This window comes from Xenopus laevis, chromosome 9_10L, assembly GCF_017654675.1.
Source record: "Xenopus laevis strain J_2021 chromosome 9_10L, Xenopus_laevis_v10.1, whole genome shotgun sequence".
Classification (NCBI taxonomy): Eukaryota; Metazoa; Chordata; class Amphibia; order Anura; family Pipidae; genus Xenopus; species Xenopus laevis.
This window is the reverse complement of record NC_054387.1, coordinates 123,722,224-123,750,018: the sequence shown is the minus strand read 5'-3', so window position 1 is coordinate 123,750,018 and position 27,795 is coordinate 123,722,224. Positions and strand designations below refer to the sequence as shown.

Below are 27,795 nucleotides of genomic sequence, written 5' to 3'. Positions count from 1 at the left end.
GCCGACAGCCAATGAGAAGAGTTAAAAAAAAAACTGATTATGCCCAACCAATCGTTGGATGAAGTGCCGACAGCCTTCAGTCTTAGCCACGCCCGGCGTGCTTGCTGGGGCGCGCCCGTATACCAATGTCGTCTCCTATTTGCTACGGAAATCACGTGAGGCGGTTCGATCCCTGTCAACGTTTGTTATTGTTGTCGGCGTCGTGGGAGGTCACGTGACTGGGGAGGCATCAGGCCGCGGCTTTCTCCGGAACACGTGACGGCGCCGTTGCCGGTGACGTTGATTTAATCGACTGTCAGCCCCCGGACCGGAGAGCGTCGCGGTGAGTGGATAGGGGAATGTTGGGTGCGGAAGTTGAGTTCCTCAATATCAGTTTATATACAGCACTTCCGGGTACTCGCGTACCCCTTTCTCTTGAGCCGCAATGGAATCTTCCCGCCCCCTTCCGTGTGCAGTGGCGCGACCCAAGGGTATAAAATCAGGGACAGTCAGGCATTTGCTTGTTGTCTGCGTGACACACAGTTGTAGGTGTGAGTTGTGTGAAAAATATATTTTATTGGCGGGGGAATGTGCATCGTGTCATTCAAATTCCAACACAGCCCTGGGTCTTTGTATTATTATTTACACGCAGTAAAACACTCAAACTATAGGCAAGTGAACCGAATTAAATTGGCTTAAGTTTTTTCTTTTAATATAATTTGAGGGAGGTTTTTTTTTTTTTACCTGAAGCCGCTTTATGCATTTCCTGTTGCCCGTTGGCATGGAAACATTGCCATGGCCTAACGCAGAATGACCCTCTTAAAGGGGTTGTTAACCTTTGAGATAACTTTTAGTATAATGTAGAGAGTGATATTCTGAGACCATTTGCAATTGGTTTTCATTTTTTATTATTTAAGGTTTTTTGACTTATTTAGCTTTTTATTCAGCAGTTCTTCAATCTGCATTTTAAAGGAGAAGCAAACCCTTAATAAAAAAAACCCCTACCCCACATAAACCCCTTCCCTCCTTACCCCCAGCTTAGCTGCCCCCGGGCAAATGCCCCTGAGTCTTTACTTACCCCTTGATGCAGATTCTGTCCAGTGGAGTTCACGGGCGCCATCTTCAGCCGCTTCGATAATATTCGGAATGAGACCAGCGCTTCTGCAATTTTTATGAGTTTCGTCGCATGCACAGTTGTCGCAAAACAGAAACTTGCTCCAACGGCGCATGCGCCGATAAACCAGTCTCATTCCGAAGAATACCAAAGAAAAGAAGATGGCGCCCGTGAACTCCCCTGAACATAACCTGCACGGAGGGGTAAGAAAAGAGTTAGGGCATTTGGCCGGAGGGGCAGCTAGGCTGGGGGGAGGAGGGTCTATGTAGGGTAGGGTTTTTTTTTTTCATTAAGGGTTTGCATGGTTGCAAATTACCCTAGCAACCATGCACTGATTTGAATTAGAGACTGGAATATGAACAGGAGAGGCCTGAATAGAAAGATGGTTAAAGGGATACTGTCATGGGAAAAAAACATTTTTTCAAAATGAATCAGTTAATAGTGCTGCTCCAGCAGAATTCTGCACTGAAATCCATTTCTCAAAAGAGCAAACAGATTTTTTTATATTCAATTTTGAAATCTGACATGGGGCTAGACATATTGTCACTTGTGACTTGTGCTCTGATAAACTTCAATCACTCTTTACTGCTGTACTGCAAGTTGGAGTGATATCACCCCTCCCTTTTCCCCCCCAGCAGCCAAACAACAGAACAATGGGAAGGTAACCAGATAACAGCTCCCTAACACAAGATAACAGCTGCCTGGTAGATCTAAGAACAACACTCAATAGTAAAAACCCATGTCCCACTGAGACACATTCAGTTACATTGAGAAGGAAAAACAGCAGCCTGCCAGAAAGCATTTCTCTCCTAAAGTGCAGGCACAAGTCACATGACCGGGGCAGCTGGGAAGTTGACAAAATGTCTAGCCCCATGTCAGATTTCAAAATTGAATATAAAAAAATCTGTTTGCTCTTTTGAGAAATGGATTTCAGTGCAGAATTCTGCTGGAGCAGCACTATTAACTGATTCATTTTGAAAAAAAAATTTTTCTCCCATGACAGTATCCCTTTAATACCAAGAAGCAATAACAATACATTTGTAGCCTAACTGAGCATTTAATTTTTAGAAGGGGTCAGCAAGGCCCGTTTGAAAACTGCAAGGAGTCAGAAGAAAAAGGCAAATAACTATAAAAGAATAAAAATAAAAGATGACAAGTTGCTTAGAATTGACCATTCTATAACATACAAGTTACCTCAAAGGTGAACCACCCCATTAACATAAACTCCCCGCCATATCCACTGATTTTATTTCTTACATAAATAGTATGTGGGAAGCAACTTTGCAGCAAAAGGAGCATTCTATAGGGGTTGCTATGTTCTCTGGGGGGAATTAAAAACGTGTCTGTTACTAGGGATGCACCGAATCCAGGATTCGGCCTTTTTCAGCAGGATTCGGATTCGGCCGAATCCTTCTACCCGGCCGAATCCGAATCCTAATTTGCATATGCAAATTAGGAGCGGGGAGGGAAATTGCGTGACTTTTTGTCAGAGAACAAGGAAGTAAAAAATGTTTTCCCCTTCCCGCCCCTAATTTGCATATGCAAATTAGGGTTCGGTTCGGTATTCGGCCGAATCTTTCACGAAGGATTCGGGGGTTCGGCCGAATCCAAAAAAGTGGATTCGGTGCATCCCTATCTGTTATTGCACATTACATTTTTATTTAAAGGAGAAGGAAAGGTTAAAACTAAGTAAGCCTTATCAGAAAAGTCCATCTAAATATACCAGCAAACCCCCAAAGTAGTGCTTCTCTGAGTCCTCTGTCAAAAGAAACAGCACATTTCTTTCCTTCTATTGTGTACTCATGGGCTTCTGTATCAGACTTCCTGCCTTCAGCTTAAACCTCATTGCCCTGGGCAAGAGCATGCTCAGTTTGCTCCTCTTCCCCCGCCCCTCCCTTCTCTACTCTACTCTAATCTGAGCCAAGAGCAGGGAGAGACTCAGGCAGGAAGTGATGTCACACCACATTAATACTGCAGCTCCTATCCTAAACAAACAGAGAGTTTCTAGAGCTTTTTACTCAGGTATGGTAAAACATTCTACAGAATAAATATAGCATTCTAGCTTGCACTATTGCAGCTAATCTATTGGCAATAAAATGCCTCCGTAGCTTTCCTTCTCCTTTAAAGTTTTGACATTCACCCTACCCCCTATTTTTGACACCCTTTCTGGAAAGAATACAAGCTTTCTGGTATCTGTAATTACTTACAGATAACATGATGTACAATTGTGATCCTTACTGGTCGTGTTGATAAAACCCAGCCAGGTTTGCAATAGACAAAACCGTACAAAGGAAAATCTTCCGAAAAGCCTTTATTTAACATGGGTCCTGACAGCAACATTTCAGACTTTTTTTTTGGCCTTTTTCCAGCGCATCGTGTTAAATTAAAGGCTTTTAATTAGAATTTTCTTTGTACGGTGCTGTTTACTGCAGACTAGGGATGCACCAAATCCAGGATTCGGCCTTTTTCAGCAGGAATCGCCAAATCCTTCTGCCCCGCCGAATCACATGAGGGAAATCACATGACTTTTTGTCACAAAACAAGGAAGTAAATAATTTTTTCCCCTTACCACCCCTAATTTGCATGTGCAAATTACGATTCGGTTTTGTGTTCTGCAGAATCTTTTGCGAAGGATTTGGGCGTTTGGCCAAATCCAAAATAGTGGATTCGGTGCACCCCTACTGCAGACTATTTGAAATGGGCAGAAGGACGTGGGAATGTTGAACATAAGCACCACTAAAATTAGCATTAGATGTGGTGCTGACAAATTCTCCTAAAACCCAGCCAAGTGACAATCCTGCATGCACATTCCTGTAAAAATAAAAATCTTTTTTGTGCCCATAAAGTTATTGTACTTCCCTACCACAGCACCTAGATTGGTCTTACAGACCGTCATGGACAGTGCTGTCCAAAACACCAAGTATCGCCCATGTCCCACGTATCGCCCATGTCCCACGTATCGCCCATGTCCCACGTATCGCCCATGTCCCACGTATCGCCCATGTCCCACCTTCCCTCCTGGCACCACAGTAGGGATTAAGATGTAAGGGCTGCAGGCTACTTATAACTGTGTGTGAAATAAAGACCCAGACAGGCAATCTGTGGCTTCTGGCAAATGGCAGAGGGAGTGCTTTAAAGGGGTGGGTCACCTTAAATGTAACTTTTAGTAAGTTATGGAATAGCTTATTCTAAGCAACTTTTCAATTGGTCTTCATTGTTTATTTTTTATAGTCTTTTAATTATTTTTCTTTTTATTTTGACTCTTTACAGCTTTCAAATGGGGGTCACTGACCCCATCTATTAAACAAATACTCTGTAAGACTAAAAATGTACAGTTATTGCTGGTTGTATTACTCCTCTTAATATACAGGCCCCTCTCCTATTCATATTCCAGTCTCTTATTCAAATCAGTGCACGGTTACTATGGTAATTTGGCCCCTAGCAACCAGGTTACTGAAATTATAAACTGTAGAGCTGCTGAATAAAAAGCTAAATACATCAAAAACCAGAAATCATAAAAAATGAAAACCAATTATAAATTGTCTCAGAATATCACTCTCTACATCATACTAAAAATGAACTCAAATGTGAACAACCCCTTTAAAATGCCATAGATAGTCCCTATTTAGTAGGCTAGTGGGGGCTGTTTGGACCTCGTTGTACTTTGAATGCTAGGGCCTAATTTGACTCTCAGGGAAATACATTGCTAGCCATGTCTTTTAATAAAATTGGCATTAAGCATAATTTTTACTGGGATGGGCTGTCAATCTATCACCCACTAGGAATCAAAACAGGACATGACAACATATTTTAAAATGCTTGATAACTGTAAAGGGGTAGTTCACCTTTAAATTAGCATTTTGTATTATGTAGACAGTTGGTCTTCACTATATTTCGTGTTTTATTTTTAATTATTCAGCCTTTTGTTCAGCAGTTTTCCATCAGCTATCTGGTTGCTAGGTTTCAGTGTTCCCAAGTTACCAGCAGTGGTTTGTATGGTCAACTGAAAGATAAATAGTGACGGCCTGCCACAATGAAATTGTAGTCTAACAGAGTTTTGGCCCCCATCTGAAAGCGGAAAAGAAGAAGAGAAAGACATATAATTAAAGAAAAATGCAATCAAAAATGAAAACGAAAGACCCGTTGAGAAGGTGCTAAGAACCAGGCATTCTGTGAATACTAAGGGGCCGATTCACTAACGAGTGAAGGATTTGAAGTAAAAAAACTTCGAATTTTTGTGCTCCTCGACTATCGAATTGGCGTAAATTCGCCTGAGTAGAATAATTCGAATAGATCGAGCGCAAAAATGCTGCGACTATTCGCCCATTCGATAGTCGAAGTACTGTCTCTTTTAAAAATACTTCGACTGCCTACTTCGCCACCTAAAACCTACCAAATTGCTTTAAAAGCCTATGGGAAAGTCCCATAGGCTTGTTTTCCAAGTTTTTGACCGAATAAAAAGGCATTCGATCGAATGAAAATCCTTCGAGCGAATATTCGATCGAGCGCCTATTCGCCTGGGAATATTCGCCAATTCGACTATTCGCAAGCGCGTAAATTTGCCCGAATTGCCTATTCGATTCTATTCCCCGGTCGAATTTCGAGGGATTTAACCCCTCGAAATTCGACCCTTGATGAATTTGCCCCTAAATGTTAACTCAAAGCTGAACTACCCCTTTAATCAGGATATGAATTCATTGTTTACTTGAAAAGGGTTGTTCACCTTTGTGTTAACTGTTCGTATGATGTAGCGAGTTATATTCTGAGACAATTTGCAATTGGTTTTTATTTTTTATAATTTGTGGTTTTCAAGATATTTAGCTTTTTATTCAGCAGCTCTCCAATTTCAGCAATCTGGTTGTTAGGCTCCAAATTACCCTAGCAACCATGCTCTGATTTAAATAAGAGACTGGAATATGAATAGGAGAGGGTCTGAATGAGTAAGAAAAAGTATCAATTACAATAAATATGTAGCTTTACAGAGCATTTATTTCTAGATGGGGTCAGTGATCCCCATTTGAAAGCTGGAAAGAGTCAGAAGAAGAAGGAAAATAATTTAAAAACTATAAATAAATAAATAATGAAAACCAACTGAAAAGTTGCTTAGAATGAGCCGTTCTATAACAAAGGGGAACCACGGTTGTTCACCTTCAAAACACTTTTTTCAGTTCAATTGTTTTCAGATTGTTCTCCAGAAATAAAGACTTTTTTTTCCAATTGCTTTCCATTTTTTACCGTTTTTCCAAAATCTAAGTTTAAAGTTTAATGTCTCTGACTCTGGCAGCTCAGTAATTCAGGTGCAGACTCTCAACTGTTAAAATTTTGTAACTTTCAATTTAGTTGATCCATTTCTCAGCAGCATCTCTGGAGTATTAGCAACTATTGTATCAATTCTAACAGCTGCCTGTAATGACATTGGATTGTGCTCAGCAGGGACGAAAATAAGCAATGTATAAACTAAATGTATCAGTTTAGAACAGTTTACAGGGTCAGCGACCCAACCCCCCTCCCGGAGCTGCTTTAGAAGGTGAGAAATGACACTTTACACGTCAATATTAGAAAAACAGTCACACATAGAAAATAGTAATTAATTGGAAAAAGTCTTTATTCCTGGGGAACTATCTGAAACCAACTGAACTGAAAAAAGTGTTAGAAGGTAAACAACCCCTTTAATATTACTGGTCCTTTGAATACTCCTAATAATGTGAGAAATGTAACAAAATATTGCAGTGCCCATGATAAATAAACAGGTTATTTGTTTCAGCTCTCACTATGCCTGTTAATATAAATGTTGAGTTTGGAAAGCAAAATTATTAAGGGGCTAGCACCAAAAATATTTTAATTATGGATTATTTAAAAAAAGCATAAGTCATGGTTGACAAGCCAGCGAGCATCAAAAAGCCAGCTGCACCAAATGAGAACCACAAGCATCTTCATCCCGCGCAATTTCTGAATATTAACCTTTTATGTGCCACATTACAGCCTGCTGGTGTCATTAATAATATCCTGGTGCCATCCTTGACTGATTTCTTTATCTTACCAGTGTCTTCCTCCAATCATATTAGGAAGTCATGCAGGGTGACCAGAATCATTAAATAAAAAATGGCAGATATTCTACGTTCTACCGTTTTGATTATATCATTGATTTAAAGGCTCATCTTTATCTGTCTTCATAACATTTGTTTATGTATTCATTACAGGTCATACTTGCAGCGATGCAGATCGGGTGGAAAGTGTTTGTCGCCCTCGTGTTGTCCTTCAAAGCTGCGGGGTAGAGACAGTCCTGCGAACCTTGCTGTATCATGAGTTGTAGCTGATCCTTAGAGGGTTGCACTCCATAGTCATATTTCAGAATTCTGTAATCTTCTCTGTAACCTTTTCTGAGGTCATGGCTGTACACAACTGATTTCTATATATATATATATATATATATATATATAAATTGGGGGGGGCGCAATGGCCGAACCCCGTCGCATGCAGTTGACTTGTCTGCCACCTGAGAATCCCCATAACTCATCTGCTGTAAAAAGACAAAGAAGTGAAGAGCAGGAGTCAGAGACGTCAGTGGCTGCCACTGTCCGCATCTCGCTCACCCTGTTTGAGCCTGATCAGAAACGATGCCCTGAATTCTGTTACCCCGAACTGCTAAGAAATCTTCGGGGGGATGGCAAGAAAGGCTTGCATGGGGACAAGGTAAGAAAGAACATCTACACTGCATATGGAGGGTGATATGCAGGATTCAAATCTCTGAGCCCCGGTAGCCGTGGTCCTTAGAAGGATCTTGCATGGCTCTTAAAGGAAAACTATACCCCCAAAAAGAATACTTAAGCAACAGATAGTTTATATCAAAATTAAGTGGCATATGAAAGAATCTTACCAAACTGGAAAATATATTTAAGTAATTATTGCCCTTTTACATCTCTTGCCTTGAACCACCATTTTGTCATGGTCTGTGTGCTGTCTCATAGATCACCTGACCAGAAATATTATAACTCTTAACAGGAAGAAGTGTGGGAAGCAAAATACAGAAATCTGTCTGTTAATTGGCTCATGTGACCTAACATGTTTGGTGTGTTTGTGTGCACTGTGAATCATAGGAGCCCAGGGCGGCCCTTATTTTTTAAAATTACAATTTTCTATTTAGGAAACTACTAAAAAAAGTATATTATTATTATTATGAAAATGGTTTATTTACATGATGCAGGGTTTTACATATGAGCTTTTTTATGCAACATCATTTTATAGAGACCTACGTTGTTCGGAGGATATAGTTTTCCTTTAAATTATTTTTCATACGCAAGCTTGTTTCAGAAGGCTTCAAAACTAAGCCGGGCCCCCTAAACTTTTACAAGAAAAAATGTGCCCCTTACTTTAAAATAAAAGGATATTCGATTTCACTTATCAAAGCATATTGCCATTGACTATGTGACATTAAAGAGTCGCAGATAATCCCTAATATTAACCCCATCATTGTAAAGGAGAAGTCCTCTTCATCAGATAAAGCCTAGTAAATATAGTCTTTTGTCATTATAACAAACATTTTTCAGCCTATGTTTAAAGGGTTGTTGTCATTTAAAATAGATTTTATTTGTATGAGTTTGAAACTTGGTGGCATTTCCTACTGGTCTTTTATTTCGGTTCGGTTTGGAGTGTACCAGTTCTCTTGACTAGTACTAAGGACATTTTGGATTTCTAAATACTAACAAGCCCCATAGCCATATTATATAACCCATTTACTCAAACCATGATTTCATTGTATAATCAGCAGCTTTGTGGGTCTCACAAGAGTCTAAATCGATAACAGTAGCTAGAAATAAATCCGTTGCTCCCTTAATTATGGTAGCCATAGCAACAGCAGTCATCAAATGGAACTACAATTCTTCAGCAGCTGGGATGTTGGACGCTTTCCCACTCCTCTAGTCTATATGTTACAGGCAAATATTATAATTGCTTATTTTCCTTCACTCCGTTATCTGCTGAATAGGTGGACCCTAGAGATCTAGAGATTAATCTGGTTTGTCTTATAACCTGTGAAATGCTAGCCCAATAGTGACCTGAGACAAATGAAACCTTAGAAGTCTAGTTTATTACATCCTGTGTTTGCAGAGTCAGAAGAAGGTTGTGAGCGTGATCAGTGAAGAAGAAGCAGAGAAGAAAGAGGTTGCAAACATTGCCAAGAGGTTTGAGGAAAAATATGTAAGTGTTCGAGTTTCATTTACCAAGCGCAAAGCACACATGTAAACACCCATAAAAACAGTAGTAAGTAGTGATGGGCGAATCTTACCTGTTTTGCTTCGCCAAAAAAATTTGAAAACTGTGAAAATTCGTTGAAATGCATTGAAGTCTACGGGCGACAATTTTTTTGGCACTTGATATAGTGCGCCACAAATTTTTTCACCCATTAGAGTCTATGGCCGAAACTTAATAATTTCGTTCATCACTAGTAGTTGGGCCTGTATATACTGCTTATAACTTGCACACATCACCCGTGTGCCTTGAAGGAGGGTTTTCTTCTAGGGATCTATGTGTGTTGCACCTACAAATGTAACTGACACATAGGGGCACATTTACTAATGGTCGAATATCGAGGGTTAATTAACCCTCGATATTCGACCCTCAAAGTTAAATCCTTCGACTTCGATTTAGCGCTATTCGTTCGATCGAACGAAGGAAGGATTTTAATCCATTGATCGAAATTCCTTCGTTCAGAAATTGGCTAGAAAGCCTATGGGGACCTTCCCCATAGGCCAACATTGATGCTCAGTAGGTTTTAGGTGGCGAAGTAGGAGGTCGAAGTTTTTTTTAAAGAGACAGTACTTCGACTATCGAATGGTCGAATAGTCGAACGATTTTTAGTTCGAAACTTTCGATTCGAAGGTCGAAGTAGCCAAAAAAAATACTTTGAAATTCGAAGTATTTTTTATTCTATTCCTTCACTCGAGCTAAGTAAATGTGCCCCTAATTGTAGCAACCCCCATGTAACCCAGGGCCCAAATTAAAGGCTTTTTTTACCCAAGGCTTCCTTTGTTTTTTTCTTCTTGTATGTGCATTTTGATAATCCAAACAGGTTTATTTATATGATCACTCCCTGCTAGGGTTGCCACCTTTTCTGGGAAAAAATACCGGCCTTCCTATATTCTTGCAGTTTTTTCCTATTAATAACATTGGCATCAAGCATCATTTTTACCGGCCAGGCCAGTAAAATACCGGCCAGGTGGCAACCCTACTCCCTGCTCACATGATCTCTGTTAAAGAATTGTGGAGTGTGGTTAAGCAGCAACCGATGCAGGTTGTGTATAAAAAAAAAAAAAAAAAGAGATATATATATATATATATATATATATATATATATATATATATATATATATATTTATCATTTTGATCTTGAAACTCCTTTAAATCCTGAGCAGCCTTAGCCAGAATGAGACAGACTGGAGTTGACCTTGCCACATGCTGCTCAAGTGACCTTCATCGTAATCCTTCTGTCTCTGATTTAGAGATGGGAATGCAGAGAACAAAGAGGGAACAATCCCTTTTGTATGTTCTAATTAAAAAGGTTTTATAACTCAGCAAATCACTATAAAATATCCACTCCCCTTATTCCCAGTTTATATGTTCTCTTCTACTGTTGCCATATTAGGTCGTTACCAAAATAATTTATTGACATCCAAACAGGCTGTGTTTTATTGTGTTGCTGATTGATGCAGATGAGATCCTTTATGGAACTATGTACCATATTTCTGAGCATCTTTTATTATCATTTGAAATGAATGTTATAAAGCAAAGAATGTTTTGCTCAGCGCATATTGTGACAAAGGACAAAACATATACCTAGTAGTTATGCAGATTTCCACACCATTCCCGTCTGATTTCAACTACTCCTCTTTCCCTTCCTTACCGTATGCCCTCCGTTCCTCCTTATAGTCATGTGCAAGGCTTTCTTCACCTTCCAGATACTTTTTTCAGTTCAGTTGTTTTCAGATTGTTCACCAAAATAAAGATTTTTTTTTTCAGTTGCTTCCCATTTTTTACTGTTTTTCCACAATTGGCGTTTAATGTTTCATGTTCCTGTCTCTGGTTTTTCAGTCAGGCAGCTCAGTAATCCAGGTGCGGATTCTGAAATGTTTAAATTTGCTCCATTAGTTAATGCATTTCAGCGTCTGTGGTATATTCACATATATTGTATCAATTCTAACAGCTGCCTTTAAAGGGGACCCGTCACCCAAAAAAAATCATTGCAAATCCTATTTTATCACGTTAGTCAAGCAAAATGAACTTTAATTGCACTGTATAAATGATTGGAATCTTGTTTCCTTCAGTCTGGGAAGTCATAATTATAGCAAGCAGGCAGGAGCCATTTTGTGGACACTGTTTTTAAGGCAAGCCTTGTATCATCTCAGAATCTTGTTTGTGCACCAGAATGGGGGACCTGATGTCCATCCCCATGCCCTGGCTACACAATTAAATGGTGAAGAGAGAGGGGGAATGTGGGGAGAGCAGTGACATGTAGGAAGTGCTGAATGGAAAGTGAAAGTAATTGCCTAAGGCATAGAGGAGGGGCAAACAATATTTGATTGACAGCTGAGATTTTAAAATGAGTTTACAACAGCTATGAATGTTTTAATAAAAAAAGAATTTGGATTTCATGTTTTATTTGAAAAGGACTTTTATTATACAGCTTTTTATGGCTTGTCTTAATGAAATTCAGGGATTCTGCTCAGCATGGACAAATATATCAATTTAGAACAGTTTACAGAGTCTGTGACCCCCCCCCCTCCCAGAGCTGCAGCAGTAACTTAAAGGGGAACTCCTGCTTCCAAACCAAAATTTGATAAAGAAGCCCACATATCACAGAGACCCCTAATATACCCATCACAGTTACCTGTTTCTTCAAAAAGTATAAATAAATGCCATTTTCTATGCTGAAATCCAGCTGTGTAACAGTTCTTCTCTTTCTGCATCATTTGAAATCCTGGCAGGGAAGGAGGGACTAAACACTGATGTTACAAATTGTAACAACTACTCCGCAGCTTACAGACAGCATGCAGGAACTACATAACCCACAATGCATTGCACTGTCATGTTCCTTTCCTTATTGAAATCACGTGTGCAGGGAATTGTGGGGGTTGGAGGATGCAGGCTGAGCACAGCTGTACAGAACACATTTTAGGACATCATCAGGAGAACACACGCTCCTGCATGCGCTCTCGTAAAGAAGAAGTATGCAGACTCGTTTCTTATTCTACTTACTTATCCGAAGAAACTGCAGTCACACCTTCACATTCCTCAGCCCTCCCTCCTCAGCCCTCATTGCAAAAGCCCCCCATCCTCAGCCCTCCCTCCTCAGCCCACAGCGTGTGTTCTCCTGATGATGTCCCAAAATACGTTCCATACAGCTGGTTCTTGATAAAAAAGTAACAGTAGTCAGCCAGCTCAACAAAGTAGTCCGAAAGTTCAGCAGAAGAGCAGGGGGCTAGGTTAAGGGAACTTTTGGAAACCATTAAAAATCATGAAAAGTCTGCATATTTTTAATTGATGTAAAAGTCACTTGAAATTATGTTTACTTTTCAAAAAGCTTAAGTTATGTTTTGTGGAGTTCCCCTTTCAGAGTCTTTTTTTTCTAGTGAACTATCTGAAACCAACTGAACCACTGAAGTGTTGGAAGGTGAACAACCCCTTTATTTACACCTCCTTCACTCCTTTCTGTCAAATATATGTTATTCCTCCCTTATTCTCCTCCTGTCTGTCCTTCTCCCTTACTCCTCTGTCATGTGGCACAGCCTTTCCAAGTATACTGAATACCCCTGTTTAGCAACACAGCGTGTGCTGCACAAATGGGTAACTGGCATCATAGAAAGAGGGGTTTACGGTCAGATGGCAAATGCAAGCAAATCAGTAAGCTGTGCATCAGTTAGTAATCAAGGCATATTTCAATGTTCCCAGGGAAACAAAAAGAGGCGCAGGGATCGCAAGCAGGACCTTATCGATATGGGGTATGGGTATGACGAGTCGGACTCTTTTATAGACAACTCGGAGGCGGTGAGTTACAAATACCCATAGGAGCAAGTTGTTATGCCCAGATTTTTATAGGAGTAATAATAGAACTGCAATCACTGCTTTAATTAAAGGAGCAATTTATATACAATATTATTGTCATGGAAGCACCCTTATCTAAAAACCATGTACATAAATAAAAACACTGCATATTAAAGGTATTCTGTCGTGATTTTTATGATGTAGTTTTTATTTCTAAATGACACTGTTTACACTGCAACTAATTCACTCTACAATATAAAATTTATTCCTGAACCAGCAAGTGTATTTTTTTAGTTGTAATATTGGTGTGTAGGCGCCATCTCATGTCATTTTGCCTGGTCATGTGCTTTCAGAAAGAGTCAGTGCTGCACAATGGAACTGCTTTCTTATAGACAATTGTTTCTCCTACTCAATGTAACTGATTGGGGTCGCAGTGGGACATTGGTTTTTACTATTGAGTGCTGTTCTTATATGTACCAAGGAGCTGTTATCTTGTGTCAGGGAGCTGTTATCTGGTTACCTTCCCATTGTTCTGTTGTTAGGCTGCTGGGGGGGGGGCGAAGGAGGGAGTGATATCACTCCAACTTGCAGTACAGCAGTAAAGAGCGACTGAAGATTATCAGAGCACAAGTCACATGACTGGGGGCAGCTGGGAAACTGCTAATATGTCTAGCCCCATGTCAAATTTCAAAATGAAATATAAAATCTGTTTGCTCTTTTGAGAAACAGATTTCAGTGCAGAAGTTTGCTGGAGCAGCACTATTAACTGATGAATTTTGGAGAAAAAAAAAACAAAAAATTTTTTTGCCCATTACAGTATCCCTTTAACACTAATGTGGTATGTTATTGTGTAAGCTCTTGGAAGACCTGAAGAGTTTAGCAAAAATTGACTTAGGCCTGTAAGTTTCCCCCAGGAAGGGACCATGGAGTCACCCATTTGTAACAAACACGTAACTATTATTATTTAGGAATTCATTTTTATTCAAATAAATTCAATTAAGTAAAAAGAAATGTACACACAATCAGCACAGACCGATCCAACCTAAGCACAGTCTTGTACAGTTAGATGATCTGAAACCAGTCCGTGGATAGGTAAAGTGGAGGTTAACTTGTGTATTTTATTATATTCTTTTAGTATGATGAGCTAGTACCTGCCTCACTGACAACCAAGCATGGAGGGTTTTACATTAACTCAGGAACTCTGCAGTTCAGACAAGCATCTGAGTCAGAAGATGAAGTCGTCAAGGAAAAGAAGAAGAAGAAATCACCCAAGGTAAAGCTCACTTTACAGGCATTCTTAGCACACCGCAATAGCTGCAGCAATATCAATATATGATCTATCTTTCTTTGTCCTTTTTGCTTCCACATTGACAGAAAATGAAGGATAGGGGTGAAAAAGTGAAGAAAAAGAAAAGGGCAGAGGAGAAGAAATGCAAAAAAAATAAACATCCAAAGCCAGGGTATGAACAAATTTATTTAGTGCGTGGGTTTTCTAATCTGTGACCAGATTCCAGCCACAAAGACATAACATTGCTAGTTTTCAGTAAGGACAGCCTCATATGCTAATATATGTGAAATGGAGCAGTTATGGGTCAGAAAATAAAGCACATTGTAAAGGTCAAATATACACTTACAATTTTCTGTGAAGGATGAACAATGCTGGCATAGTTTTACCATATCTGTATGCAATATGAGCCAACTTTGGTCTTCCTAAGCTATGCATTATATTTGAAATCTTTAGCTACTTTTGATGCGCAACATATTACTGCTCTTAGTAACTAGGCCATACACCTAGGGGCAAATTCCCTAACCGGAGAAAATTTGCCAGCGACTTCTTCGCAGTCATCGAAATACTTCACCAGGCGTAAATTTGCTAGTACAACGCTAATTCAGTGCGAAGTTGCGTCCACGGCACCGAACTATGGCAAATTTTCACTAGCGTTACTTCGGCAGTCAAAGCGAAGATGCGCTAGCATTGCCTAATTTGCATACGGCGGGAAATTATAAAGTTACATGGACGTATATGCTGCAGCAAATACATTACATTACACAAGTCCAGGAAACCTTAATAAATAGTTGTTATAATGCCCAACACATGAGCCCACTGTATATTTTATGTTCCATATGTTAGAAAATGGCAGGGTTAACAATGCAAGAAAGAAATCATTCTAAATTTAGACAAATTGTAAATACAATTGTAGTTATGGCCAGTTATATTATAACTGACTATCCTTTTAAAACATTTTACAATAGGATTAAAACAGTCCTGCTTATGTTCCTGCATGTTTGTGAAGTTGAGTGATTGATCATGAAGAGATGAAGGTTAACGTGACGTTTTCTCATTCTTAGATTCACAGCTTTAAATGGTACAAAAGATAAGAAGAAAAAGAAGCACTCTGCGATTTTTAAGATGTTGGCGAGATTTGAGCAAGAGAAAAATGCCCAAAAAAACATTATCACTCCACCGTCCCCGACTCCCACTCTCAAACCCTCCAGCATTAGCCAGCAGCCTATTCTATCGCAGCCAACTCCACAAGAGGCTGAGCCGGCCCCCGATGCTGCTGTGTCGACTCACGTGTCTGAGCTACTTAAAGCTGTCAGTGCCATAGACTCTGTAAGAGAGAAACAGATGGAGAATATACACAATGGGCCACCCGAGAAAAAGCATGGAGTCCAAGGTGGGAGCACATCAGAGGAGGCCATTAAAACACCTGCATCTCTTCCAGATGGATTACCTCATGCCCTAGAGAAAAGGATCAAGGAGCTTACAAAGGTCAGTTAAATGCTTCTCTTTAGCTTTGGCAAAAATCTTGGAGACCAATGGTTCAAAAAAACAGTAACTTGGGAAAGATCAGACAACAGCCTGATTCTGCCTTGATGATTGAAAACCTTCTTTCGTGTTGTATCTCTGGCAAGTGTAACGTAACGGGAATAAGAGTTCATGTATTTTTGAGTTGCTGTAGGACAGTGAAGATCTGTCAAAGTTATCCTCCTTAGCTCCCTGTACCTTATGCTGGCCATAGACATGCAGATATATCCTTATCCTAACTACTAGCAATTCAGCTTAAATAAACTAGTAAAAAGAACAAATCACACCATGCTCAGGTCATCAATTCAAAGACAGCAATCATACGAAGGTTATGTCCGACAAATAGTAATGGCAGTCACCCATTGCAGAGATATTATCAGATAATTCAGTGTCTTGTTAAATTCACTAGTTTTGTTTGGGAGTTGAAACCAGTAGCATCACATTTGTTCCTGACAATCATCACGATTTTTAGCAATAAATTAACCCACATTTTTCGTTTTCATTCTAGGCTGTAAAAGCATCAGAGGGTGAAAAAAAAGGTTTGCTATTCTCCCAGGAGATGAACAGCGCTCTGCTTGAGTGAGTATCACTCTGCACAAACACATCACATAACTTTTCCAAGATCCTCTTCTGAGCACTCAACTCTGAGTGATCCAGTAATGATAAGTCACCCTCTGCACTGCATAACTGGACCCTTTTGCTGATCTTTCCTCTCCTTCGGCATTCACATTGTGCTTTGCACTTCAACCCCCACACTCACTCTATCCATATTTGATCTTCCTTCCTCTCTGCACCCTTTATTGATCCTTTACTGATCCTGCCTTCCCCTCTGCACTCACTTGGCCCTTCACTTTTACTTCCCCCCCCAGCACTCACTGTATCCTTTAGAGATCTCATTCTTCTGTGCATCCTTTACTGACCCCAACTCTCCCTCTGCACTCACTTGGTCCTTTTCAATTCTGTCCTCCCCACATTGGATGTTTAACTGATCTCTTCCTTCTGTTTGCACTCTTTACAGATCTCACTTAACCTCTGCATCCTCTACTGATCCCTCTTTTTCAATTGTATTCTTTACCAGTCCCCACTCCTCCTCTGTATTTTATCATTTTCTTAATCCCTACAGTTCCTCTTCAAGCTGTCCTTTAGTGATCCTCACTACTCCTCTGCTCATTATCCTTTTCCACACATCATCCTTTTTTTTCCCACTCCTACTCTGCATATTCTTTACAGATCCCAACAATTCTTACTCTAAAGTGATCGCCATTCCCATTTGCACATTAATCTTTGCTGACCCTTGCTCCTCCTCTGCACATAATGCTGCAAACTCTGACCTGTCAAATCTGTATCCATTTTATTATGCTCTATTCAGAAATGAGAAACCTGAAGACAGACACATGAGCACAGTGCTTCAAGACAAGTATTTCCTTACTAATTCTAACCAGCATTCTTCATTCCCACAGCATATACATATTATCACGGGAACTGAGCTCCTCTCTTCGTTTGGCAGTCTTCACACATCTGGCATCAGTCCTACCTTGTGGCAAAGACACTCTGGTAAAATGGGCCACGCGCCTGTACTTGCAAAAGCAGGTCAGAGATTGGCCATTGTAGCTATTCTTTGAAAAAGTGTGTGTTTGTATGTGGTTGTGTGCTTTTATCTGTGTGCGCATGGATGAGAGTACATGTTCCTGAGTGTAAGCATGCGTAGCACAGCACTTCTTTCTCTGCTGTCATATATATATATATATATATATATATATATATATATATATATATATATATATGCACAAGTTTGAAAAATAAAGATATTTTTGGTTCACTAACCAAGGAGTACGGGTCCTCTTGAACTTTATATATATATATATATATATATATATATATCGTTCATTATATCGGCACTCACCGCAGTTTTCAGCCAAGGGCTGGGTGCTCACCGTAAAAAGTACAATTCCCAACTAGAAAGCATTTACGGCAAGTCACTCACATCAGCGTTACAGTAAAAATATATATTATATTTTAAGCGTTCATTAAAATGTATCGCCGCATTTCGATCCTGATGACTATCTTCTATAGATGGAAACGCTTAAACGATTAAAATAAAATATATATTTTTATTCTAACGCTGATGTGAGCGACTTGCCGTGAGTGCTTTCTAACTGGGAATTTATATATACTCTTGTATTTGTCTATATATATATATATATATATATATATATATATATATATATATATATATATATATATATATATATATATATATAAAACAAGGAAAAGTTGTGCTCACCACTAATTTTCTAATTTTTAAAACCATTAGGCAGGGCAATGAGGCTGTGACCACAAAATACATATAGACAAATACAAGAGTCCTCTGCACTCAACCCATTATCAATATATTTAAGACAGAGACATTTTGTGCATACTGCTACTGAAAAATGCCTTACCCTTTAAACAAAACAGGGATTGTTTGTCCATATATAGCAATACATTTAAGCTGGCCAACTACGTCAAAGTCATCCCATATCTGGCTAGTCCCTAGCTCAATTTTCATCTGATTCATTAAGAATTCTATTGCTTCATTATACATTTTACAAAGGGACTAAGTTTTACCTGCAACTTACTTGCTGCTTTCAAAGTAAAACTCCCAAACTTGGCTGCCCTTTTATTAGACACCAGTGGGATCACCTGACTATAGTTGGGAAGGGTGGGGGCTACAACATATATATATATATATATATATATATATATATATATATATATATATATATATATATATATATACATATATATATATACATATACATATATATATATACATATACATATATATATATATATATATATATATATATATATATATATATATATATATATATTGTTTTAGTTTGTAACTTAATTGTATTGTTTTTAAGCAATATACTTATTTGTTATCAGTCTTCTCTTATCTGCCTTCTCCTTTCTACAAGCACCTGTCAGGTTTTTATGTTTTAAGTAGTAAGAATGTTTGCTCTGGTGCACTCCGTGTAGCTGCACTCAGGCTGACACTGTGCTTGTCAGTGCAGCTAAACATGGAAGAATGTAGGAATGGATCTGCTTCTCTCTGCCTGCCTACGAAACCAGGTGGAGAGAAGCGGAGCATACTCTTAGGGGGGTATTTATCAAAGGTCGAGTTTTAGAGCTTGTGAGCTTTTTTTAAACCTTGAATAAACTCACAACTCGAATGGTTTCTAGTTGAAAGGAGAAGGAAAGGTCATTTTCAATACCTATTTGTAATTGTTGCTTGGGCGCCCCTCTCCTGAACAGCATTATTTTCCCTGCCCAATTTGGTCTGTCGCACTCATACCGTGGCGTTGAAATTTTCCCACTTTACAGTCTTTGCGGCCGCCATGTTGGCCGTGTGCACCTCACGTGTCTCCCTGTTGAAAATGCGCATGCGCTAAATTGAGTCCTCCCCCATGATCGCGTCACACATACAGCTCAAGGCACAAACAAGGTGTCTCTGCTGCGTGTCTCTCTGATGCGTCTCTCCGTGCCAATCGCATGGGGAAGTAAAGGCTCTGTTGCGCATGCGCAGGGCTTACGAAATTTATACTGTGCATGTGCGAGCCCTTTTAGAGAGTATTGAGATACGGAGAGGGATGGCGTTTTTATTCTATGTATCTCACTACATTTTTTACAACGATCTGGGATTGCAGAAACATGGAAAAACATATAGAGCAACGATTCCAGTAAGTATCTCTCCACTTAGTGGCTAATGTACAGAACTTTATTTGTAATTTACCTTTCCTTCTCCTTTAAGAAAAAAACTTGAATGTTAAAAATTCTAATCAGTGAATTAGAGGTTAGAAACCTGAAAACTCAAATTGAACAAGTTTCTACCAAAAAAAAAGCTGAAATCGATCAAATTAATCAAGTTTAGAGCAAAACCCACTGAAAAAACTAGAACATCATGAAGGCTACAACCTCTTCAGATGGTAAAAGGACCTCTGCCATTGACTTCTACATGATCTTGACCGGTTTTAGATGGTGTACTTTTGGATTCAAGCTATTTCCAGGTTCGGGGTATAATAATGCTCACAAAATTCAAGGTTTTATTTTTGTTTTCTTTTAACACCTCGACAAATTTGAGTTTTTTTTAGCCAAAGAATCTCAAATTTTTTGTGAAAAAAAAACTGGACCTTTGATTAAGAACCCCCTAAGTGTGCCCTTGCTCTTCGTCAGTAGATCGTTTACTTGATTAATTAGGTGCTGGGGATCCAGAATGGACTAGAAAGGACTAGTATTTGCAATTTTATAAAGATGCATTGTTTAATGTTAAAATTTTTATCCTCTGCTTGAGATCCTATCATTCTTGAAATCTTTCTTTTTAAGGGGGGTCGGTTACGAGAGCCTTTGAGGAAACTGAAAGAAGCCGTGGCACGGACCATGCCAGAGCAAATCACAAAGTACCACGAAGAGTGCAAAGTGTACAACCAAGCAAAATATGCCAAGTATGTGACCTGCTGTTTTTGCTATGCAGCTTAATCTTTCACTGCTGCGTGGGCTTCTAATACTTGTGTGCTGTTGAATGCCAGTGCTCATTGTCAGAGTAAGCCTTAGAATGTTTAAGCCTTATAATTACATGCCCTTTATTTAAAGGAGAACGATCGCAAAAATGAAAATTTAATATAAGCCTCCTCATACTGAAGCTAGAAACTTTCAATTAATTACAAAATCTGCATTGTTTATAAAATAATCAAGTTTATATTCGCTATTCATCTCTCAGCATCTGCTTCTCTTTCTTCTGTCTTCATGCAGCAGTTGGTCGTCAGATGAATGATCCAATATATCTTATAGGGGGGCTTCCTTTCCTATTAGAGCTCACTCAAATAACTGATTCAAGTACAAACAAAAGCTAACAAAATAACTGCCTTTTGCACAAACCCTGCATGCAGACAGTCAGGATTTCTGGTGATTTTAATAGAGTGAGCTCTAATACATCTAGGCAAAGGAGCCCCCCTATAACATATACTGGATCATTCATCTGACACCCAACTCCTGAAAAAAGACAGAATGAGGAGAAACAGATGCTGAGAGAGGAATAGTGAAGATAGACTCGATTATTTCAGAAACGGTACAGAATTTTTAATTGATTGTATTTAGAAGGTTTCTTATTTCAGTATGCTGAAGCTTTTCATTTTCGCGATAGTTCCCCTTTAAGAGACCAAAGAACTTGTTGCTTGGGCAGTGGCAGGGCTTAGTGGTTACATTAAAGGTAAACTTCTCTTGAACAGATCATCATACATACATCCTGTCCATGTCACTATTGGGCAACTAATCAGTAGTTATACAAGTATGATGGGAGGACTGTGAAGAGGTTGCACTTTGTTTATTACCACAAAGGTTACTAGAAGAGGACAAGGAGAAAGAACAGAAGGCAGGCTCAGAAGAAGAGGAGGAAGGAGAAAAAGGTGGACGGAAATCTTCAGGGCCCCGCAAGAAGTTCCAGTGGACTGATGAACTCAGGTGAAAGACTAGAAGAGAAAGAATGTTTATTTGATATTCTTTATACTGTTTGTTTGTATTAAAAACTGTCCTTGAGGCTGTGTCTCACCTCCCACATTTTGTTCTGTGTTCAGGCAGCTGCTGAGCCAGCTGGTGCGTATGAAGGTGGATATGTTTGAGGAAGAGGAAAATGACATGCCAAGTCTAGAGGATTATCTCAAATCCTTCCTGGATGGAGAAGTCAAACCACTGTGGCCCCGAGGCTGGATGCAGGCCAGGTAAATTGTAAAAAAAAAGCCATCAGATGACAAAGGAATTCTTAGTTACCTTGTTAAAGTGACAGTAGGAATATGTTAGTTACTTAAAAGTGTTTGTTCCCTCTCTGTAATTATATACTGCCTCTGCACTGCATTTACCTATTGACAGCAATGCAAGACCACCTCTGGAGGTCGTTTTAAAAGATGCTCTGGGAGGAGCAAGCAAAATGAAAGCTGCCAACATACATCTATATGCAGTGTTCCTTGTAAATAATAACTGCTGTCATCCTACTGAACTTTGTAGCTGAATGGAATATAAATTGTATATGTAACTGGAAATATTCCCACTTCCCAACAGGTTTAACTGCAGATAGAATGAGCTATAAGCAGCAGAAATGTGTTGGGGTGTTAATTTACACCCTTTATTTTTTTATTACAGAACACTGTTTAAGGAGACCAGGCGTATGTATCCACAGCTCAGTTCCATTCTGTGAGTATCACACACCACCGTGTGCATTCTGCATTTAATTTATATATATATATATATATATATATATATATATATATATATATATATATATATATATATATATATATATATATATATATATTCTGCATGCAAGATCCGAATACTTATATATTTTACTTAATATTTTGGTTTGCTTTTTTTCTTGCCAGGGCGAAGAACAGGGCAATGACTGCACAGAAAGTCAAAATAAAGGTACAGTATGTTTTTATCTCTTATAAAAGATTGCTGCTTATAATGCTGTTCTGAGGGTTTCAGCCATATATTTAATTTTTGAACTTAATGAGATTAAATAAACCATTTTTAGTTTTAGCAATGTAATGTTTATTAATTGCTTATTTGGTAGTTGGCCATTCAGAGAAGCTAATGCTGGGATCTGCTTAACAGACCAAGAATCCTCCCCAAGTACAATGAGTTGCCCCTGGAATCCTATTCAGATCAGACAAGCAAAAAAATAAAACTACAAGGGCATAATGTTGCATTTTCAGCCACTTAAATGATAAATGAGAAGTCTAAAGCACAGGGGGTGCAAAATATTATGACACCCTGGTGTAAGTGCTTCTGTTAACAGGAAAATGCCGGGGTACTTCTGTGTGAGCACCACCAAGTGATCTTTTCCTTCCTTTTCTCCTTTCTTCGCATGAGTGCACATGTGCAGTAGAGTGGAAACCTGAACTTTAGCAAAAAAGCCTTTCTCACTCTACTGCACATGCGTCAGCCAAGGGTACTGAAAAAAGAAGAATAGGAGGAAAAGGATTGTTCCGTGGTGCTTAAATAGAATCAGGGGATTGATCACAATCACTGGGAGGTGCCTAACACCCTGCAAATATAGCTAATATACAAATTCACTCTAGTTTCTGCACGGGTTGAAATTGATCCCAGCAACCACAGCTCTACTATTCTTATCACCATACCTCTGACATTTGTGACCATTTAATTTTCATTTCTAATTTAGGACTCTGGTAACAAGCATGAAAAGAAACCAGCTTCGCCCCCTAAAGAGGCAGCAGCAGATACAGTAGCAACATCTGTTTCATCCAAGGACTCTGTTCCTTCCTCCATCCCACTTTCAGTTGTAGCATCCCCCCTCCCTAGCTACACCCAGGACAATTCCCTTGATGGAGATCTCATCCACAACCCTCCGTCACTTGATACTATTTCAGAGCACTTAAACGCTCTTTCCAGTCGGCCAGCTGGCCTTGACTTTCCTAGCCCCCGAATGTGCCTGCCAGAGAAGACCACTATCATAGAGGAGAAGAAAAAGTCAAGTCCTCCCAATAGTGTACAGTTACCAAGAGGGGCTTCAACTGACCAGTCTGTTACATCAGAGAAGAAAGTTGTGGTTCCCATTCACACTGCAAAGCCATCTTCTGAGGTTCAGCAAGGGAAGCAGAAGCCTCATCTTAATGCACAAGTCAAACCTTTCCCGATAGCCAGAGCATCCATGCAACCTTCAGTGAAGCTTTACCAGATAAGCAACCAACATAGCAAGGTTAATTTGGTGCACACAATCCAGAGTCCTAGGGGTACAGTTCTGTCACCTCCGCAGCGACCATTTACTCAACCTGCAAGACCCCAGGGATATCACCCTTCATCTCCTTCAAACAACCTTATCAGGCCTGTTGCACCTCTAGGCTCTGTAGGGAAGCACCCTGGAAATACCGTTACAACAGTACAGCAGGTGTATAAGTCACCAGTACCAAGAAACCCTGTTCCTGCCAACAGTAGCTCAGGAAGTTCAGGTATGCAGAATTCAAGTGCAAATTCCTCACTTAATCCATCTCCTTCAAACCCCACTCGTAATTCCAGCACTGTCCCCGCTAAAAAAACACCTTACCCTCCTCAAAAGCTGACACTTATGGCACCTCAAGACTCGGGGGTTGGGACACAAGGCGTTGCTAAGCTGCTGACATCTTCCATGGTGACAGGAGTGGGAACCAACACATCAGCATCACCCACCATCACTGTAAGTGCATTATATGTTATAAACGCAATTCAAAGGGATTCTGTCATGTAGTTATTTCTAAATTACACAGTTTACACTGCAAATAATTCACTTTACAATATAACATTTCATTCCTCAACCAGCAAGTGTATTTTAGTTGTAATATTGGTGTGTAGGTGCATCTTAGGTCATTTTGCCTGGTCATGAGCTTTCAGAAAGAGCCAGCACTTAAGGATGGAACTGCTTTCTGACAGGCTATTGTTTCTCCTACTCAATGTAACTGTATGTGTCGCAGTGGGACCTGGATTTTACTATTGAGTGCTGTTCTTAGATCTACCAGGCAGCTGTTATCTTGTGTTAGGGAGCTGCTATCTGGTTACCTTCCCATTGTTCTGTTGTTAGGCTGCTGGGGGTGAAAGGGAGGGTGGTGATATCACTCCAACTTGCAGTACAGCAGTAAAGAGTGACTGAAGTTTATCAGAGCACAAGTCACATGACTGGGGCAGCTGGGAAACTGACAATATGTCTAGCCCCATGTCAGATTTCAACATTATATTTAAAAAAAATCTGTTTGCTCTTTTGAGAAATGGATTTCAGTGTAGAATTCTGTTGGATCAGCACTATTAACTGATTCATTTTGAAAAAGAAAAACATTTATGTAACATGGCGAATGTCAGATGTATCATTTCTCTGCCAGTTATTCATTAGAATGAAAACTGCTCTTCAGTCACCACAAACCACATGAGCATTGATATGAAGTACCGTTCATGTGAATGACTGCCAGCAGGTTGAGGTATGATATATGTTCACTGGTTTAAATACAGTGGCCCTATGTCTTATATGTGCAAAATTGGCCCTTAAGTTTAGCAACCCGTGGCAGCCATTCAGGTGTTTACTAATTTGTCGCTATGGGTCACAAGAACTGGAGCAATCTTTGCACCTATTGAATTCAAGGTGGGGTTGAATAGTGCAGCTGACGTTTTTATGTGAGATTTTAACATTGAGTGGCTTCCCCACTGCATGCTGGGAATTTAGTTTATCTATTGGCTCTTTTCTGTTCTCACAGCAGTCCCCAAAATGCAGCCCTGTCTCCGCAATCCTTACTTCGACGCCATCGCTGACTGTGCTGACTCCTGCTTACAAACCAAATGGAGGCAAGCTCCCAGGTGCTACCCAACTGAGTCTCTTGTCTCCCATCCCCGCCTTCCCTCTCCACGTCATTTCCTTTTCAACTGATCCAGCACCCAAAGCTGTAGCCTCGAAAGATGCTATTGTCACGGGACCAGCACCAGGCACATTTCATCATGGATTACCAAGGAGTAAGCAAACTAAGCCACCAGTATAGTTATACAAACTAAACATTTAAATAAGTTGTCTGTTTTTTTAAAAAAAAGAATATTATATGTGGCATCAGTTATGTCATATTATTTATGACCTTTAGTTTGTGATATGGCCACAATTCTGCAAATTGCTATATTTCAACTGTAATACCTATTTTTGTAGTATAACTATATCTATTGTAACACCAATGTCAGTAACTGATTTTAAGACCATTTTTTTACTGTATATGAGACAGACAATCCTTACTCTGTATTCTGTCTTCTGCAGATGTGGTGGGAGGTTTGCATTCTGGCTCTCCTCACCATTCCACACAGCTTCCTCAACCAGCCCTCGCCAAACACATACAGCCTGGACAGACAGGTAAATGGAGAAAGAGTGCTCTCATAGCTTTATTTTGCTGGGTACATGAAAGACTCCCCACTGGAGCTCTATATTAGGCACCACAACATTTATGTTAGTAGTTGAAAAATAGCTTCTGTGAAGAGGCTGCGATTAAGGGATATCAGGTATAGTAGGGAGAGATGGTGCCTATAGTAACAGTGGATAATAGTCTCTGGGAAGGGAGTGTGACTGTGGGATAGGTATAGTAGGGAGAGATGGTGCCTATAGTAACAGTGGATAATAGTCTCTGGGAAGGGAGTGTGACTGTGGGATAGCAGGTATAGAAGGGAGAGATGGTGCCTATAGTAACAGTGGGATAATAGTCTCTGGGAAGGGAGTGTGACTGTGGGATAGGTATAGTAGGGAGAGATGGTGCCTATAGTAACAGTGGATAATAGTCTCTGGGAAGGGAGTGTGACTGTGGGATAGCAGGTATAGAAGGGAGAGATGGTGCCTATAGTAACAGTGGATAATAGTCTCTGGGAAGGGAGTGTGACTGTGGGATAGCAGGTATAGTAGGGAGAGATGGTGTCTATAGTAACAGTGGGATAATAGTCTCTGGGAAGGGAGTGTGACTGTGGGATAGCAGGTATAGTAGGGAGAGATGGTGCCTATAGTAACAGTGGGATAATAGTCTCTGGGAAGGGAGTGTGACTGTGGGATAGCAGGTATAGTAGGGAGAGATGGTGCCTATAGTAACAGTGGATAATAGTCTCTGGGAAGGGAGTGTGACTGTGGGATAGCAGGTATAGTAGGGAGAGATGGTGTCTATAGTAACAGTGGGATAATAGTCTCTGGGAAGGGAGTGTGACTGTGGGATAGCAGGTATAGTAGGGAGAGATGGTGTCTATAGTAACAGTGGATAATAGTCTCTGGGAAGGGAGTGTGACTGTGGGATAGCAGGTATAGTAGGGAGAGATGGTGTCTATAGTAACAGTAGATAATAGTCTCTGGGAAGGGAGTGTGACTGTTGGATAGCAGGTATAGTAGGGAGAGATGGTGCCTATAGTAACAGTGGGATAATAGTCTCTGGGAATGGTTGGTAGCATAGATTTTCCTTCTCTCCTTTTTTTATTTTTGTGAGTTTCATTGCAGATTTCATGTTTATCTCTGTTCCTCCAGATGGCGCCCACATTCACGGAAAAGGTCCAGCAACCCCTCAGAGAAAGCTCTAACACACGACCAAATATGAAATCTGTATAAAGACTTGAAGCTTATCTCTGGGAGATTTTCTGCACTAAATATTAGGGAAGCGGATGAGCAACCTGCTCTTTACATTCCGACGCAAGCACGTGTCTTCTTCGCCCCACAGCCTGCTCAGTCTCATACAATGCATTATTGTGGATTAGTGTTCATTTGCATGGGAACAAAAAAAAAATATTTCATAACATTTCCCCCTTCTTGTCTCAGGGGCAACTGTTTCCATAACATTTCTTCCTTTTTGCTCTCAGGGGCAACTGTTTCCATAACATTTCTACCCCTTTTTTTCTTTCTTAGTGAATGTGCAGCGCTGGGGTCCTGAGTTCACTTCCAGCCAGGGTACTATCAGTAAGGAGTTGGTATTTTCTCTCCATGTCGGAATGGGTTTCCTCCCACACTCCAAACACATACAGGCAGGGTAATTGGCTCCAGATAAAACAGGCCCTTGTATGTGTGTGAATGTGATTTAGATTGTAAGCTCTGTTGGGGCAGGGTCTGATCTGAATGTTGTATACTCTTTGAATGCACTGTGGAAATGTGTCATCGCTCTACATAATAATAAGTTGATGCTGCCACATTGCAGGTGATGCCATATTGCTTGTCCTATTTAAAGGATAAGTAAACCTTTAAAATAAGTGAATGTAAATGTTATTCTAAGCACTTTTGTCATTTACATTCATTATTTATTTTTCTTTAATTCCAAGATATTAAGGGATACATGTACTG

At 39.8% G+C, this 27,795-nt stretch overlaps 1 protein-coding gene across 6 annotated transcripts; it reads left to right on the top strand.

Moving 5' to 3' along the window:
• Positions 1 to 7: 7 nt before the first annotated feature.
• Positions 8 to 27,790, top strand: ubn1.L (ubinuclein 1 L homeolog). Of its 6 annotated transcripts, none has more exons than XM_041577066.1 (18): positions 8 to 322; positions 7,294 to 7,786; positions 9,200 to 9,289; positions 13,037 to 13,132; positions 14,265 to 14,402; positions 14,504 to 14,589; positions 15,479 to 15,902; positions 16,447 to 16,517; positions 17,399 to 17,528; positions 20,307 to 20,425; positions 21,318 to 21,440; positions 21,554 to 21,697; positions 22,116 to 22,166; positions 22,355 to 22,397; positions 23,158 to 24,168; positions 25,217 to 25,466; positions 25,756 to 25,848; positions 26,992 to 27,790. In XM_041577066.1, exons 2-18 carry the CDS (start codon positions 7,550 to 7,552, stop codon positions 27,042 to 27,044), a joined length of 3,159 nt encoding a protein of 1,052 aa, XP_041433000.1. In that variant the 5' UTR covers positions 8 to 322; positions 7,294 to 7,549; the 3' UTR covers positions 27,045 to 27,790. The 6 variants fall into 6 exon arrangements, with proteins under 6 accessions (XP_041433000.1, XP_018092160.2, XP_018092159.2 ...); XM_018236670.2 differs by having other exon boundaries at positions 10 to 322; positions 17,399 to 17,492; positions 25,214 to 25,466; positions 26,992 to 27,789; XM_018236669.2 differs by having other exon boundaries at positions 10 to 322; positions 25,214 to 25,466; positions 26,992 to 27,789.
• Positions 27,791 to 27,795: the final 5 nt, after the last annotated feature.

What these genes read in the sequence shown, in the direction of transcription:
- ubn1.L (XM_018236669.2), top strand. Translation starts at nt 7,550, where the DNA reads ATGGCCGAACCCCGTCGCATGCAGTTGACTTGTCTGCCACCTGAGAAT. An exon ending in CAGTGGACTGATGAACTCAG is followed by an intron (nt 21,441 to 21,553) that starts GTGAAAGACTAG and finishes TTCTGTGTTCAG; the next exon opens with GCAGCTGCTGAGCCAGCTGG. An exon ending in TCATCATGGATTACCAAGGA is followed by an intron (nt 25,467 to 25,755) that starts GTAAGCAAACTA and finishes TGTCTTCTGCAG; the next exon opens with ATGTGGTGGGAGGTTTGCAT.